The 16130-nt window shown below is 38.4% G+C and overlaps 2 protein-coding genes across 2 annotated transcripts; one reads left to right on the top strand and one right to left on the bottom strand.

The window, feature by feature from the left end:
• Positions 1-4820: 4820 nt before the first annotated feature.
• Positions 4821-9777, top strand: LOC106881874 (ATP synthase F(1) complex subunit delta, mitochondrial). The gene is made up of 4 exons (XM_014932390.3): positions 4821-4961; positions 7847-7997; positions 8335-8423; positions 9471-9777. Exons 1-4 carry the CDS (start codon positions 4827-4829, stop codon positions 9591-9593), a joined length of 498 nt encoding a protein of 165 aa, XP_014787876.1. The 5' UTR covers positions 4821-4826; the 3' UTR covers positions 9594-9777.
• Positions 9778-11257: 1480 nt separating this feature from the next.
• On the bottom strand, positions 11258-16009 carry LOC149130716 (uncharacterized). Its single transcript, XM_089344749.1, has 5 exons — positions 15555-16009; positions 14736-14914; positions 13988-14151; positions 12789-12952; positions 11258-11977 (listed from the first exon to the last, which is right to left on the bottom strand). Exons 1-5 carry the CDS (start codon positions 15886-15888, stop codon positions 11925-11927), a joined length of 894 nt encoding a protein of 297 aa, XP_089200875.1. The 5' UTR covers positions 15889-16009; the 3' UTR covers positions 11258-11924.
• Between the last annotated feature and the right edge of the window lie 121 nt (positions 16010-16130).

Genomic DNA, 16130 nt, shown 5'->3' with positions numbered 1-16130 from the left:
AAGATGGCGAGAGGGGTTTTTCCTTAACACACTGGACAGAATGCTTAGCAGTATTCTGTCCATCGCTATGATCTGAGTTCAAATTCTGCTGAAGTCAACTTTGTCTTTCATCCTTTTGGGGTCGATAAATTAAGTACCAATTGCATACTGGGGTTGATCTAATCGACTGGCCCCCCCCCTCCCCCCAAAATTTTGGGCCTTGTGCCTAGAGCAGAAAACATTATTATTATTATTAAACCCAAGGTCGACTTTGCCTGTCGTCCTTTCGGGATCAATGTAATCAACTAGCCACCCCCTCCCCACAAATTTCAGACCTTGTGCCTATAATAGAAAGGATTATTATTATTTATTATTATTATTATAATTATTATTATTATTATTTCTTGGCAAATAAATGAAATCATTATTATTTATTATTATTATTTTATTATTATTATTATTATTATTATTATTATTTATAATCATTATTATTTATAATTATTATTATTATCATTATTATTATTATTATTATTTATTATTATTTATTATTATTATTTCTTGGCAAATAAATGAAATCATTATTATTTATTATTATTATTTTATTATTATTTTATTATTATTATTATTATTATTATTATTATTTATAATCATTATTATTTATAATTATTATTATTATCATTATTATTATTATTATTATTTATTATTATTTATTATTATTATTTCTTGGCAAATAAATGAAATCATTATTATTTATTATTATTATTATTATTATTATTATTATTTATAATTATTATTTATTATCATTATTATTATTTATAATTATTATTTTTTATTATTATTATTATTATTATTATTATTATTACAAAATCTTTAGAGCGTGAGATAAAATACTTTGAGACATTTCATCCAACTCTTTAACATCCTAAATTCAAAATTCCACCAAGAAATACCAGCTGAGTTCTGGGGATTGATGTGATCATCTTACCCCCCCCCCCTCCTCCACACAAATTTCAGGCTTTGTGTCAAAATAAGAAAGAATTAAAAAAAAAATTTTTTTATTAACTCCAACAAACCCGTGGACACTTTCACACCTCTGCCTTACGTCACTCTACTTTGGTCGTTCAAGACGCTAGAAATAACAGCCGAATACCCATTTGAAGCCATCATAAAAAAAAAGAAGGACACAGCATCATATTGTAACAGCAATAACTTGGTGTGTTTCTTCAGCATCCAGCCTAGGTTCAGCTCGTTGTCAGGCCCGAGAAGCGCAAAGTGTCAAAGTCTTGGCCACTCTCCGACAGGTTTGCAGCAGTGGAAAGCTCCACTGTTCTTATCCCTGGGATCCCATCCCTGATCACTGCTTTCACACATACAGAAATTGTTTGTTATGGCTGGTCAGAGAGTGACCATTGGTTTTGCACATATAAAGGACTCAGTTGTATAGGCGACACATCAGACTCATTGGCTGGAGCTATGTAACCTCTCTACAAACGGAGGAAGCAATACATCATGGACAGTTAATTTTGCAAATAAAAATTTGGGGACAAAATTCAACTGGCGATAAATTTGGGTGAGGTGGAGTCATCACCGTTAGATTGGTTCCAGTCATGTCTAAAACGGATCAGCTTATGGTCAACTTCTTTTCCCCAGTTGACAAATGGGGAATTCCATATTTCTAATGCAAATTTCCTCTGATGAGGGCACTAAATAAACATCTCTTTTTTGGAGTTTATATGTATATGTATGAATGAGTCCAGAGTGACCTGTATATATATTGCTTGACCTGGTAGAAATAGCAGCCGAATTTCTCTTGAATTGACCGCACATACTCTGTTATGGATGTATATCTGTGTGTGTGAACTGAGGAAAACATGTACATAGCAGCTTGATCTGGTAGAATTAGCAGCTAAATCTCACTTAAATCACACCCTACTGTCATTTTGTGTGTGTGTGTGTGTAGGTGAGTGTATGGATGTACATGTGTGTATATGTATATATATATATATGTATGTAAATATATATGTGTGTATAAGCTAATGAGGGAAACTTCTACATGGTAGCTCGACCTGTTAGAAATAGCAGCCAAATCTCCTTCAAAGCACACACGAACAACCTGGAAAGTAAAAGAGGAAGAAGAGCAAAACAGCAATAACACGCAGTCCAAGACTGGAATTAGATAGGGGGGTTGGTCGTGGGTGGAGTGCCTTCGATTCCTGGCATCGTTTCATTCTGCTGATTTAGGACCAAACAGTAGCAGCAGCAGCAGCAGCAATAACAAAGGTCCCCCCCCAACCATTACCTCCACCACCACCACCACTACCAATACCTTATCTGAAGTGTAGAGTGGTAAGTGGAGGTGGGCAGATATGGATGGGGTTTGTATTTATGAATTAATAAACTTCATCTCTGGACATTTGGTCAACGAACCTGTCCAGTCTCCGGACAAACTGTGTTTGCTTTTTTCTTTTTCTTTTTTACATCTTTTTCTCTCTTTTATTTTTGCTTATTCTTTTTCACGAATTTTAAATGTTTCATCATGACCATGCTGGAGTATTGCTCCTCAAAAAGTTTTTTTTTTTTTGTAAAAATTGACACACAGATGTGACTGTATGGTAAGAAGGTTGCTGGCAGAAACGTTAGCACGCCAGGCGAAATGCTTAGCGGTATTTCGTCTGCCGCACGAGGGCCAGTCACACGGTACTGACAACGACCACGCTCAAAAAGGTGTTTTTTACGTGCCACCTGCACGGGAGCCAGTCCAGCGGCACTGGCAACGACCTCGCTTGAATGATTTTCTAACGTGCCACCAGCACAAGTGCTAGAAGGCAATGCTGGTAACAATTCTGCTCAAATGGTGCTATTTATGGGCCACTAGCATGGAAGCCAGGCAGCTGCTCTGGTAATGAACACGCTCGGACAGTGCTGTTAGTGCTCCACTGGCGCACGTGCCAGTCATCGAGTATGGTTCAATTACGATTTCGATTTCACAAATACAGGTTTGGTTATGCAAACAGGAAAAATAGAACTCAAAACATGAATATATATATATATATATATATATATATATATATATATATATATATATATGTATATATATATATATATATATGTATATATATATATATATATATATATGTATATATATATATATATATATATGTATATATATATATATATATATATATATATGTATATATATATATATATATATATATATATATATATATATATATGTATATACGATGGGCTTCTTTCAGTTTCCATGCACCAAATCTACTTACAGGGCTTTGGTCAGCATGAGGCAATAGAAAATGAAGATATTTGCCCAAGGTGCCAGGCAGTGGGACTGAACCTAGAAGCAAGTGGTTGGTAAACAAGCTTCTTATCACACAGCTACGCCTGCACCATGGGAGTGAATTTGGTAGATAGAAACTGTATGGAAGCCGTGTGTATGTGTATGGTGGTTGGCTGTCCCCTTGCCACAGCTCAACAACCAGCGCTGGTTTGTTTGCGTCCCTGTAATCTAGCGGTTCGGCAAAAGAAAGACCGATATAAGTACCAGGCTTTAGAAAAAAAAATTAATAGTACTGGGGTCGATTCATTCGATTAAAAATTCTAAAAGGCGGTGCTCCAGCAAGGCCGCAGTCTAATGACTGAAACAAGCAAATTAAAATTATTACATAATACATTGGTGTACTTTTGTCAGTGGATGACACGACCAAGGGGAGACAATCGGCATTTTAGGTTCGCCAACTTCATAGTAACTTCATAGTAACCGTCCTATTACCTCCCTTGCTACGTTACGCTTATCCACCCTCTCTTTCTCTTTGTTTCTTTTAGTGTCCCTCTCTCTCTTGTTCTCCTTCTCCCTTTCTTTCTCTTACTGTTCCCTCTTTCTCTTTCTCTGTCACTCACTCTCACTCCTCTTTCTGCTTCTCCCCTTTCTTTTGCTTTACATTTTCTCTCTTTCACTCAATCTCACTCTTTCTTTCTCTTTACGCTTCTCTCTCCCACCTTTTTTCTATCTCGTTCTCTTCTATTCTCTCTCTTTTTTGTCATTCACTTTCACTCGTTCTCATTCTCTTTCTCTTTCTCTCACTCTCTTTCTCTTTCTCTTTTCCTTTCTGTCTGTCGTCCATCGCTTCCCTCCCTCCCTTTCTGTTTCTCACTCTTCTTGCTTTCTCTCTCTCTTCCTTCTACTCACTCTCTCTTTTACTCTCACTCTCACACGCATTTTCTCTTTGTTTCTCCCTCCCTCTTTCTCTTCCTTTTTTCTCCCATTCTCTATCTGGTTCCCCTTCACTTTCACTCACTTCCACCTCTCTTTTTCTCTTGCTTATTCTATTACATTCTCCCTTTCTTTTGCTTTCCTTCTTTCCCCCTCTCTTTCTTCTACTCACTCTCTCTCTCCCCTTCGCTTTCTGTTTCTCTCTTTTTCTTTCTTTCCCCTCTCATCTTCTATTCTCTCCCTCTCTCCCCTTCGCTTCCTATTTCTCTCTTTTTCTTTCTTTCCCCTCTCGTCTTCTATTCTCTCCCTCTTCCCTCTCTCTCCTTCGCTTTCTGTTTCTCTCTTTTCCCTCTCCCTTCTTCTGTTCTCTCTCACTCTCTCCTTCGCTTTCTGTTTCTCTCTTTTTCCTTTTCTCCTCTCTTCTTCTATTCTCTCCCTCCTTCGCTTTCTGTTACTCTCTTTCTCCCTCCCTTTGCTCTCCTAATCTCTCTCTCTCCTCCTCCTCCACACATAACATTACCTCCAAAACCAAAAGATTCCAAACAGCGGCAGACAACCACCACCAACCAACTTCCTGTTTCAAGGACATCCTCCAACAATCCGAGGACGCAAAAACGAAATGGCTCTCGCTCGTCAATTACTCTCCCTCGGCTCCGCGCTCCGCCACACCAGTCGACTGGCACGCTACACGGTCACCTCCCAACCGACCAGGCATTATGCAGACATGGCTTTCACCTTCGCCAGTCCAGGCGACGTAAGTCTTCCCTTTCTTCTATATCTGTCCCCTTAACCTTTGCCCTTCCCCATAAAATATGACTTTGGGTCCTCTTCTCCTCGTTGCTTCATCAAAGGTCAGTGCTTACCAAGCAGATATACGATCAGACACGTTCCAACCGTGACCACACCGACCTTTTTCTCTTCTGTATTGCGAAGGAATCGGTTATTGAGACGAAGACATTTGGCTGCTATTTCTGTGAGTTTTTATGGGGTCCGTTCCCCTTTTTTTAAGGTTTAGTCGTTATTGAGCAGACCTATAATCAAACAAGTTCCGGCCGTGACCACTCCGACATTTTTCTCTTCTATAACATATGAAGGAGTCGGGGTTTGAATTCTGCTATAGGCACCCCCGTGTAACCCCTCATAACTTTCTTATTTTGGGGAATTTTCAGGAAAATTTTGCGATTCTGTGTTCTACACAAGAGAATTTATACGATTATGGGGATAACCAAAAAAAAAACCCCTAATATTTTTGACAAAAATTCCGCCAGGGTCCTTTCTCCTTGTTTTGTCAAAGGTTTGCCTTTATTAGGCATACCTGTGATCAAAGATATTCCAACCGTGACCATTCCGACAACATACTCACTCAGAACATACAGGTGTAAATTATTGGAAACATGTTCTTTTTAAAACCGGTCGGACATGAATTAAAGGATATTTAGTTGTTGTTTCTAGCTGTGTTGTCTGCCATACAAAGGCACGCTTTTTTTATGAGGTCATTCGATTCAGCCTGCTAGAAATAGCAGTCACATTTTACTGCAATCACACGTATTCCTTACTGTTACAAGGAAGGTCACATGAGGTGGTATCTCTTCTAGTATAGCGTCTGTGTAAAAAAAAAAAAAAGAAAAAACTTGGTGGTCACGGCTGGAACGCTTGACGATACATCTGCAAAACAAGGGCTGCTTTAGATTTGGCGATAAACAAACAGCAAGGTCACGTTCGATAATGTATTCCTAGATACACTTATGTGTGAATAAATGATAGGACGGTACGTTTGGAACAGCTTTGAATCATAATGGCTCCGTTGGGCCTCGACTGAGCCTGGGGCTAAACAGCAAAGAACAACGCATTGAGTAATGTATTCTTAGATACATAATGTCCGAGAAAAAGACGGGATGGCCACGGCTGGAACACCCTTAGGATGGTCACGGCTTGCTTGTCTAAGTACATGTTTTGGCGATTTTTCGGTGATGGTATATGAAAACTGAAAGTATTTCTTCGGCAATTTCCGAAAATTTTTTATTTCTTTAATTTTTCTCTTTCAATTGAATCGCTTGTGTTTTATTTTTTTCTTTTATTGGTTTCAGTCATTTGGCTGCGGCCATGCTGGAGCACCGCCTTTTAGTCGAGCAAATCGACCCCAGGACTTATTCTTTGTAAGCCTAGTACTTATTCTATCGGTCTTTTCTACCGAACCGCTAAGTTACAGGGATGTAAACACACCAGCATCGGTTGTCAAGCGATGTTGGTGGAACAGACACTGACACACATCTATACGACGGGCTTCTTTCAGTTTCCTTCTACCACCAAATCCACTCACAAGGCTTTGGTTGGCCTGAGACTATAGTAGAAGACACATGCCCAAGGTGCCACGCAGTGGGAATGAACCTGGAACCATGTGGTTTGGAAGAAATCTTACCACACAGCCACGCCTATGTATTTTGTGTGTATGTAAGTATATGTGTGGTAAGAAGATTGTTTCCCAACCACATGGTTCCAGGTTCAATCTCAGTTTGAGAACCCCTGCAGCTAAATATGTTTCAAATCGCAACCTACTGTCTTTAATGATAGGGGCTTCTTTATTCCCTCATATACCCCTGCAGTATGTTATGCATATCCCTATGGGTGCACGTACCTCGGTTTGAGAACCCCCCTACTCTACAAGGACACTTGCTAGATATAGCAGCTAAATATCCTTAAAATTACACCTGTCTTAAATAACAATAGGGGCTTCTTTCTCATTACCCCAAATACCCCTTCGCTATCTCATGTATCTCCCTATGGCTACGTACACCTTGATTTAAGAAACACCTGCTCAAGGTGCCATGCAGTGGGACTGAACCCAGAACCATGTGGTTTGGAAGAAATCTTCTTACTACACAGCCACACTTATGTATTTTTTTCTTCAAAGCTTGGTTCAAATGCTCTAATTCAGCATTGATTGTTTCATTAGGTGGTAACAATTAAAAGTGAATTAATCCTTTGCAATCCCACCAGATAGAGAGAAGAACCCTTTTCCATGAAGGTCCCTTCTCGGTTGTGGTTGAGCTTTTTCCCTTTTACTAAGCCACTGTTTACGACGTTTAACATTTCGATAGAAGATCCATTTTTCATCACCAGTCACAAGTCTATCCAAAAATGGTGAAATGAGTTCGCAAGAATGGAGAGAAGAACAGATATCAACTGTTGCTTTTGGACAATTCATGAGGCATCCATTTTCTAAGTTTAAGAACCTTTCCAAGTTGTTTTCCAAAGGTTTTAAGGAAATGTTAATTCTCTTATTCTGTAAAATAATATCTAATTACTTTAAGTGTACACAAATGCATAAAAATAATTTTTAATTCCATTAGACATTCTAAAATACTATTAAATTTCATTCAATTTAAAAAAACGGTAAAATCGGACAGAACTTATGGGATGACCTGATATATTGCTACATGGTCGCACTGTTAAATGGCAACACTGCTTCATGTGCAGCTGCGCAGTGGCACTGCTACATGGTCCTACAGCTACATGGCTTTGTGTTACAGAACTACATGACTGTCTAACTCCTCTCCTCCTCCACCCTCACCCTCACTGGTCTCCACATTGCTCAGGTGTCTCCACATTGCTCAAGTGTCTCGAATTTTCTCTCTTCAGGTATTCTACAACAAAGCCAAGGTGAACCAAGTTGATGTCCCCTCCATGAGCGGTTCGTTTGGTATCTTGCCCGACCACGTACCAACATTAGGAGTTCTGAAACCAGGCGTTGTCACAGTCTTCGAAGACGATGGTGCCAAGAAGTTTTTCGGTTGGTAAATCTTGTAGCAGACATTTTCTGTGTTGTGCGTCTCATCGCCGCCTCTGCCATTTTCATCATTGTCATCACCATCACCATAACCACCAGCTGTACCCCCCACCACTATCACCACTACCATAACCACCACCACCAACACCATCATCTCACCACCATCACCACCACCACCACCGCCGTCATTTAGTGTCCGTTGACACTACCATCACCATCACCACCACCACTGTTACAACCACAACCAGCACTACCACCACCACCACCACCACCATCATCTCCACCATGATGACCACCACCTCTGACTAATACCAAATGTTGTTGTCTTGTTTTCTTCCAGTCAGCAGTGGTTCCATCACAATCAACGATGATTCCTCCGTGCAGATCCTCGCTGAAGAAGCTCACCCGGTAGAGTCTCTTGATGCTTCTGTGAGTATTTTGCTGCTACAGTGACCCCTTCCTTATTGGCCCTGCGTATCAAATACTGCCCATACAGTCACTCCAGAAGAGAGCCCTTACTATCATCATCAACATCATTGCTTAACGTCCGCTTTCCATGCTGGCATGGGTTGGACGATTTGACTGAGGACTGTTGAACCAGATGGCTACACCAGGCTCCAATCTGATCTGGCAGAGTTTCTACAGCTGGATGCCCTTCCTAACACCAACCACTCTGCGAGTGTAGTGGGTGCTTTTACGTGCCACGTAGGCCAGTCGGGCCATGTTCTCTGTCTATCTCCTTAACTTCTTGGAGATTTTAGGTAAAATTATACTAATGTGTCTGTCTGTTCTAATTTAATTAAATTCTATGTCTTTGTGCAGCTGAGGATTGCTCTGCATTTTAAATTGATATAATGATTGCATCGTTCAATTAAATGGAGTTGCTTGAAACGATCGTACTGCATTACCTCTGGATATCCTTGTTGCTTATTTTGATTTTAATCACATTACTTTGAAATTGTATGGATAATACCGTACTAAATTCTGGTGCCTCAACTTAAGTACTATATTCATCTGAATCTAAATTTTAACTGAACTCATCTACCATACTCTATATATATATATATATATATATATATATATATATATATATATATATATACACATGTATGTATAAACATCCCCACTTCCACAGGACTTACATGAGTTAAGACAGTGGATATGCAACGTGGTCAGCTCACTCGATCAGGTTATGCTGGCATTGGTGTGACAAGAACTAGGCTTATCATGTAGACGTCTGCCATGGGGCATCTATGACTGTCACAAGGAGTATCTACGATTGTCAGTAGAAACATGAAGAGTTAACCTTCCATGTTACATCTGTATTTCTGCAACCCTTACATGTATGTTTTCGTTTTTGTAGCATTCATTTTGAATTCCCCTGGAAGAACCAAAGAACTTTGGCTCTACGCATAAAACTAAAAAAGAAAAGGTCTTTAGCTGTGATTCTTATGGAATGGTTTTTATATGTTTCAGGCAATCCGTGACGGGCTCGCTAAGGCACAGCAAGACTTGAGTGCCGCCAGCACAGACGCAGCTAAGGCCGAAGCACAGATCGCTCTAGAATGTTATGAAGCCCTACAGAAAGCACTGGAATAAATAGACGTGTTGTTGGTAGCACTGAAAAACCATTTGTCTTTGATTTCCGCTGCTGCCGGTTCTGTTGTCGTTTTAGTTTGTGGAGAGAGAGGAGAGTGATTGGATGAAACGGAGCAGGGGGAGATAACTCTGTAGTTTGTCATCTTCAACTAAAAAAAAATAAAATATCTCTTTTATTAAAGAATTTGCGTTGTTTTTTTTTTTTTTTTTTTTTTTTGGTGCAATTCTACAAGGTTGGATCAAAACGAACGAGGACTGGCGGTATAAAAAGAAAACTACAAGAAACTATAATCAGTTTGGCATTTAATCTCATTGGAAGTTGCCCCCCGTCTGAAGCCATGCCTTTTCTCCATTGTCTTTTCCATTGATGGAAGCTTTCCTGGAACTCCTTTTTTGGGATAGCTGAGCAGTTGCCTTGATGTATTCTCTTTGATTTCCTTGATCAAAAAGTAATCAGGATTGGTGCCATGAAAAGAAAACTCCCTCATTATTGAGGGAGTTCCCAGGGAGATTCAGCGTGACAACAAAATGCAAGAATGGTGGCCCCTTTGAATTACATGTACAATTTCATTTTTGCCAGCCGAGTAGACTGGAGAAATTTGAAATAAAGTCTTGCTCAAGAACGCAGCACAATACCAGGAATCGAACTCATGACTTTAAGGTCATTAGTTGAAAGTCCTAACCACTAAACCATTCGCCTCATTGATATACGGGCACAGTTTGTGTCTGCGGATTTATATTGATCGCCCTGTGTCTCAACCATGAACCAGAACATAACGAGATGTATTTATAAACTAATATACGTTGATTTAGTTAATCAATCATGCGTTACAGAATTTGTTTCTACTTGAATCAGTCGATTATTGGTGATGTTTAACGAGCATTTCTTGTCAATAATTGATAAACATTCATATACATTTATTTGCATGCACATATACCCACCTAACACAAATATGCACATGTATATATATACATAGATAAAATTAATGTGGAGACACAATGGCCCAGTGGTTAGGGCAGCAGACTCGCGGTTTCGATTCCCAGACTGGGCGTTGTGAGTGTTTATCTAGCGAAAACACCTAAAAGGTCCGCGAGACTCCGGTAGGGGATGGTGGCGAACCCTGCTGTACTCTTTCACCACAACTTTCTCTCACTCTTACTTCCTGTTTCTGTTGTGCCTGTAATTCAAAGGGGTCAGCCTTGTCACACACTGTGTCACGCTGAATATCCCCCGAGAACTACGTTAAGGGTACACGTGTCTGTGGAGTGCTCAGCCACTTGCACGTTAATTTCACGAGCAGGCTGTTCCTTTGATCGGATCAACTGGAACCCTCGACGTCGTAAGCGACGGAGTGCCAACAACATATAAAATTAATAATTATATATATATATATGTAATTATTAATTTAATACATAAATTGCTTATAAATTTTTACTCCATGTTGACTACCTAAAGTGATTTTTATCCTTATTTCATGTGACTCCAGCTACATAAACGTCACAGCGAGAAATATGTACTCCGAAACGCTAACGGACATTTTATGCGTGCATGTATGTTGATAAATAAATTCATGTTCTTTTAACTGCGATAAAAAAAATACACAGTTTCATAATTGCAGAAATAAAGTTCATTAACAAGTTGAAGAACGTGAAGAAAGAGACAATAATTACTACATTAGTTTATTTACGTACATTTAGCATTTATAGTATAATTGGAAAGTAAAGTCATTATGTTGTAGAGAATTATGACTTAAAATTCACACTAGATAATCCTTCAAAGTAACTTCTAGAGTTTACAATAATTCAAATAAGTCTTGGATTTAAGTCAGAGACATGGCATAAAAAATAGCCAATATCTCAAGGAGTGAGTGTCGTGGAGTTAGGTGCATCCAACAGTCACTGAGTATTTTCCCAAAAATCAGGGTTTTTATAACTGCTCATATCCGAATTTTAAGAACCGTATTTCGTGAAAGGATTCTTTGAAGAAAGTTTAGAATTCGTCTATGGGCAGTAATTTTAACCAATGGGATTACCAAGAATTATGCTTGTTCGGGCAAACGACCATTACGTCATGTTGCCGCCTTTTGTGCCTTGTTACACCAGCATAGAAGGAGTGTGTTAATTGATGATGATGATGTCTATAAACAGCAATTCAACCCATCTCCAGAGAAGAGAGAAAGAGAATCAGAAGAGAAGAATTTGGGGTCAAAAGGTTAATGTGGAAACTTTATTCAGTGACAATAGCTGACACGTGCTCAGTGGTGGTGGTCATCTTGGAGTGGACGGTGCTCAACAACAACGGTAGGTGCATTAGATATAAATTGTGATTGGTTAGTTTTGTTTCAGGCGGATGAAGATGGCCATGGAATCAGCGACTCCGTATCCTGAAAATAACAACAACAACATCAATAACAAGTACAACAACAACTACTACTACTACTACTACTACTACTGTTACTACTACTATTGTTACTACTACTATTGTTACTACTACTGTTACTACTGCTGCTACTGCTGCTACTACTACTACTACTACTACATCTACCACGGTTAGTAAAACAGTGAAAGCTGAGATCGGTATGATCAACTAAACTCATCAAGGTGAGACTCCAGCTTGGCCACTGTTCAATGGCTGAAACAAATGAAAGACAAAAAGCAAGATTGTACAGCAGACACTCAATTTGTTTTTGTATTTGGTTTGCAAGATTCTTGATGTGAATTCATTTGTTGAAAGAAAGTTTGTTGTGCCTTGGGAGGGTTATTACGCCAATAACACATGCACTGGTTTAATGAACACATGGTTAAACATAGGTAATATACCGGTAGTGTAAAGGATACATCGATCCCTTAGACAGTTATTTTAATCTCTAACTCAGTTAAACTATATATATAGATATAGATATATTTATATATATGATGGACTTCTTTCAGTTTCTGTCCACCAAATCCACTTACAAGGCTTTGGTCGGCCCAAGGCTACAGTAGAAGACACTTCCTCAAGGTGCCACGTAGTGGGACTGAGCCCGGAACGATGTGGTTGGGAAGCAAGCTTCTTACCACACAGTCACTCCTGCACCTAAAATATTTTGCTATGGTTTCCATGGTTCTTGGAAATGATAAAAAGGTGTTCTGTGGTTAAATAAGTTTTTGGTAACGTTGCTCTAAGAAGGATAGAGAAGATGACGAAGTACTTACCATCTTGCCATTTGATTTTTGAAGTTGAGTCAGCGTAGAGGATTGTAGGGAAATGGTTTGATGTCTCCCAATCACAAACAAGGAAAGCTTCATTGATAGTCAACCAACCCAAGTCGTCTGGGCAACCATGATGTAAGTGTGAAACATAAAAACGGCGTTTGCTTCTGTATGGAGTAAAAGAGAAAAGGGTCTGCTTTCAGGTGTTGTTGCGGTTATTATTGAATATTGCTGAAGTTGCAAAGCAGTCGAGATAAAATAGCAAAGGTAAATAAACTCGCCACTCGTTAATAGGAAAATTTATCTGTAAGATCCTTTGTGTCTCGAAACTGGAAATGAACAAAACTCTAGAAATTTTTACACACACACATACACACACAAATAGATAGATAGATAGATAGATAGATAGATAGATAGATAGATAGATAGAGGATAAACAGAGAGATAGATTGAGATAAGTAGACAGACAGACAGATATCTAGCTAGATAGATAGTTAGACAGGCAGATAGACAAAAAGTAGTGATTCCCCCCTTAAACATGAATAATTCCAAGAAAAGACATGAAAGAGACTCAAAGAATTTAATCTAGTTTTATTGATGATGAATATAAGGCAATAATATTGGTTTCATATTTTAGCACAAGGCCAGCAATTTTGGGAGAAGGGCTCGGTCGATTACATCGATACCAGTGCTCAACTTGTACTTATTTTATCGACCCCGAAAGGATGAAAGGCAAAGTAGACATCGGTGGAATTTGAACTCAGAGCATAAAAGTGGACGAAATTCCCCTAAGCATTTCGACAGATGTGCTAACTATTCTGCTAGCTTGCCCGCCTTATATAAGGTAATAATAACCGATCTCCAACGAAGTTACAATCTCAGGAACCTTGTAGAAAAGGTATTCTGTTATTACCATCGATCCAGTACTTCGATTTATCATCATCATCATCATCATCATCGTTTAACATCTGCCTTCTATGCTGGCATGGATGGGACAGTTTGACAGGAGACGACGGCCAGACAGAATCCTGCACCAGATTTCTGTGACTGTTTTGGCAGGATTTTTACAGCTGGATGCCCTTCCTCACCACAACCCACTCAGATTCATTTTATCTAACTGACCCCAAAGGGTTGAATAACAAAGCCTCGTTTGAACTAAGCATGCACGGGTAATTACAGAATGTAAACTGAAAAGAACTTACTCAATTCCAATCATTGAGAAATAATTTGTCGTATTTGGTGCTAGATCGCTCCATGGGGAACTTTTCAGCTTTTCTTCTGTGAACCAGTTTTGAAGGTTTGTATTTCGCCCATCAAACACCATCGTTACCACAGCTTTTTGGTTTTTGTACAACACAAGCTTCACCTGAAGAAAGTACGAGTTTCATATATATATATATATATATATATATATATATATATATATATATATATATATACACACACACACACACATATATACATACATATACATATATATATATATATATATATATATATTCAATTATTGAATTCATTTTTATGGATGAATTCAATAATTGTGGTTTTTGTCTCTAAATTATATATTTATATATCATATATTGTGAAATTTAATTTAATTTAAATTTTGATAAATTAAATTAAATTGAATTTTTCCCTGTAAATTTGGATTTTTATCCCTAATATTATTATCATAATTATTATATATATATATATATATATATATATATATATATATATATAGAGAGAGAGAGAGAGAGAGAGAGAGAGAGAGATAGGAAAGCAATGAATAAAAAAGGCTGGTGTTGCGAATAATCACCCGACTGAATAGAAATCCCTCATACACATCACTAACGGTATTGGATTAAAATAGCTATTTATGCATCATAATTAAAATAAATACAAAAATAGGAAAATTTACTGTGGCATTCTTCAAGAGTATATACAGCATTAGAATATGTGTATACATACCTCATCAATCGGAAGTTTGTTCCACATATCAAGCAGAGGGTGTCGGAAAAAATTCGGACAATAGCTACCAATGCATTTGTCCACATTCCATGTTGAAGGACTTCCTATATTGAGTATGGAATTATAGATTAACGAATTTGCTCCCATTGATATGGCGTAGGTTTTAATCCATTCGCTGTCTGTAATAACAACAACAACAACAACAATAATAATAATAACAACAACAACAACATCCTGAACCAGTCGTTTAAGATAAAAAATGACAGAACGATCCAGGCTAATAGACCAGACATAATCATTAAAGAGAGGTAAAAAATACTTGTAGACTAATAAATGTAAGTGTTCAAGATAATAATAATAATAATAATAATAATAATAATAATAATAATAATAATATAATAATAATGCTTTCTAATTGATGTATCAATACCAGCAGATGACAACATTTCCCTAAAAGAAATGGAGAAACTTTCAAAATACAAAGACCTGGAAATAGAGGTAACTCGAATGTGGAATCTAAAAACAGAAACAATTCCTATCATAGTAGGTGCCTTAGGTATAATAAAAAAATATTCAGGCAAATACATAACAAAAACACCAGGACTTACAAATATATATAACATACAGAAAATTGCACTACTGGGCACTGCACACATCCTATGCAAAACACTTTCAATACAGTAACCATAAGAGCACCACAGCAAACCACAGCACATACCCAAGGCGCACAGAGCTGCGCTCGGTAGTGAAGTGAAAGCACGTTATAAAAATAAAACTACTGAACAATAATAATAATAATAATAATAATGTCTCACTTACTTCTATAGTAGGACATCTCGTTCTTGTCCTGTGTGCTGACGACTGTCATAATATTTTTCGGCGAGTAATTCTTACAAATACGGTTGACTTTGTTGTAACTAAAGAATTCCGATTGGCTGTTTAGAGCGATGACGGAACATTCCAGTAGACTTCGGCTTGGGTAGAATTTCTCATTTGGAGGAGTCTGAAGATAACTATAGGAATAACCAGGACCCAAAAATTTGTAGCCGGCTTCATCAAATTCCTGATTGAAGGAAACGGTCAGGATCGTTGCAAGGATTAGAAGCAGCAGCATTTTGGTCTTGACTGGAATGGGTGAAGTAAATTGGAACATTTTCGTTTTAGGATCATCATAGTGAGAGAGAGGGGGAGTGGGAGGGGGAGAGGGAGGGAAGAGAGAGAGAGGGAGGAGAGAGAGAGGGAGGAGAGAGAGACGGAGGAGAGAGAGAGGGGGAGAGAGTGAGGAGAGAGAGAGAGAGAGAAGAGAGACAGAGGGGAGAGAGAAGAGAGACAGAGGGGAGAGAGAGAGGGAGAATTATTAACCACACAGCCACGGGGTGGTCACAGCTGGAACGT

Source organism: Octopus bimaculoides, chromosome 28, assembly GCF_046866305.1.
Source record: "Octopus bimaculoides isolate indiv1 chromosome 28, ASM4686630v1, whole genome shotgun sequence".
NCBI classification, from domain to species: domain Eukaryota; kingdom Metazoa; phylum Mollusca; class Cephalopoda; order Octopoda; family Octopodidae; genus Octopus; species Octopus bimaculoides.
The sequence above is the reverse complement of the archived record's forward strand: the minus strand, read 5'-3'. Positions and strand labels throughout refer to the sequence as shown.

Excerpts from the sequence above, each read along its gene's own strand:
- LOC106881874 (XM_014932390.3), top strand. The coding sequence starts at position 4,827 with ATGGCTCTCGCTCGTCAATTACTCTCCCTCGGCTCCGCGCTCCGCCAC. Across the intron at positions 7,998-8,334 it reads TGGTGCCAAGAAGTTTTTCG|TCAGCAGTGGTTCCATCACA; the intron begins GTTGGTAAATCT and ends GTTTTCTTCCAG. Across the intron at positions 8,424-9,470 it reads TAGAGTCTCTTGATGCTTCT|GCAATCCGTGACGGGCTCGC; the intron begins GTGAGTATTTTG and ends TATATGTTTCAG.
- LOC149130716 (XM_089344749.1), bottom strand. The coding sequence starts at position 15,888 with ATGTTCCAATTTACTTCACCCATTCCAGTCAAGACCAAAATGCTGCTG. Across the intron at positions 14,915-15,554 it reads CGAGATGTCCTACTATAGAA|ACAGCGAATGGATTAAAACC; the intron begins GTAAGTGAGACA and ends TTGTTATTACAG. Across the intron at positions 14,152-14,735 it reads ACAAACTTCCGATTGATGAG|GTGAAGCTTGTGTTGTACAA; the intron begins GTATGTATACAC and ends TACTTTCTTCAG.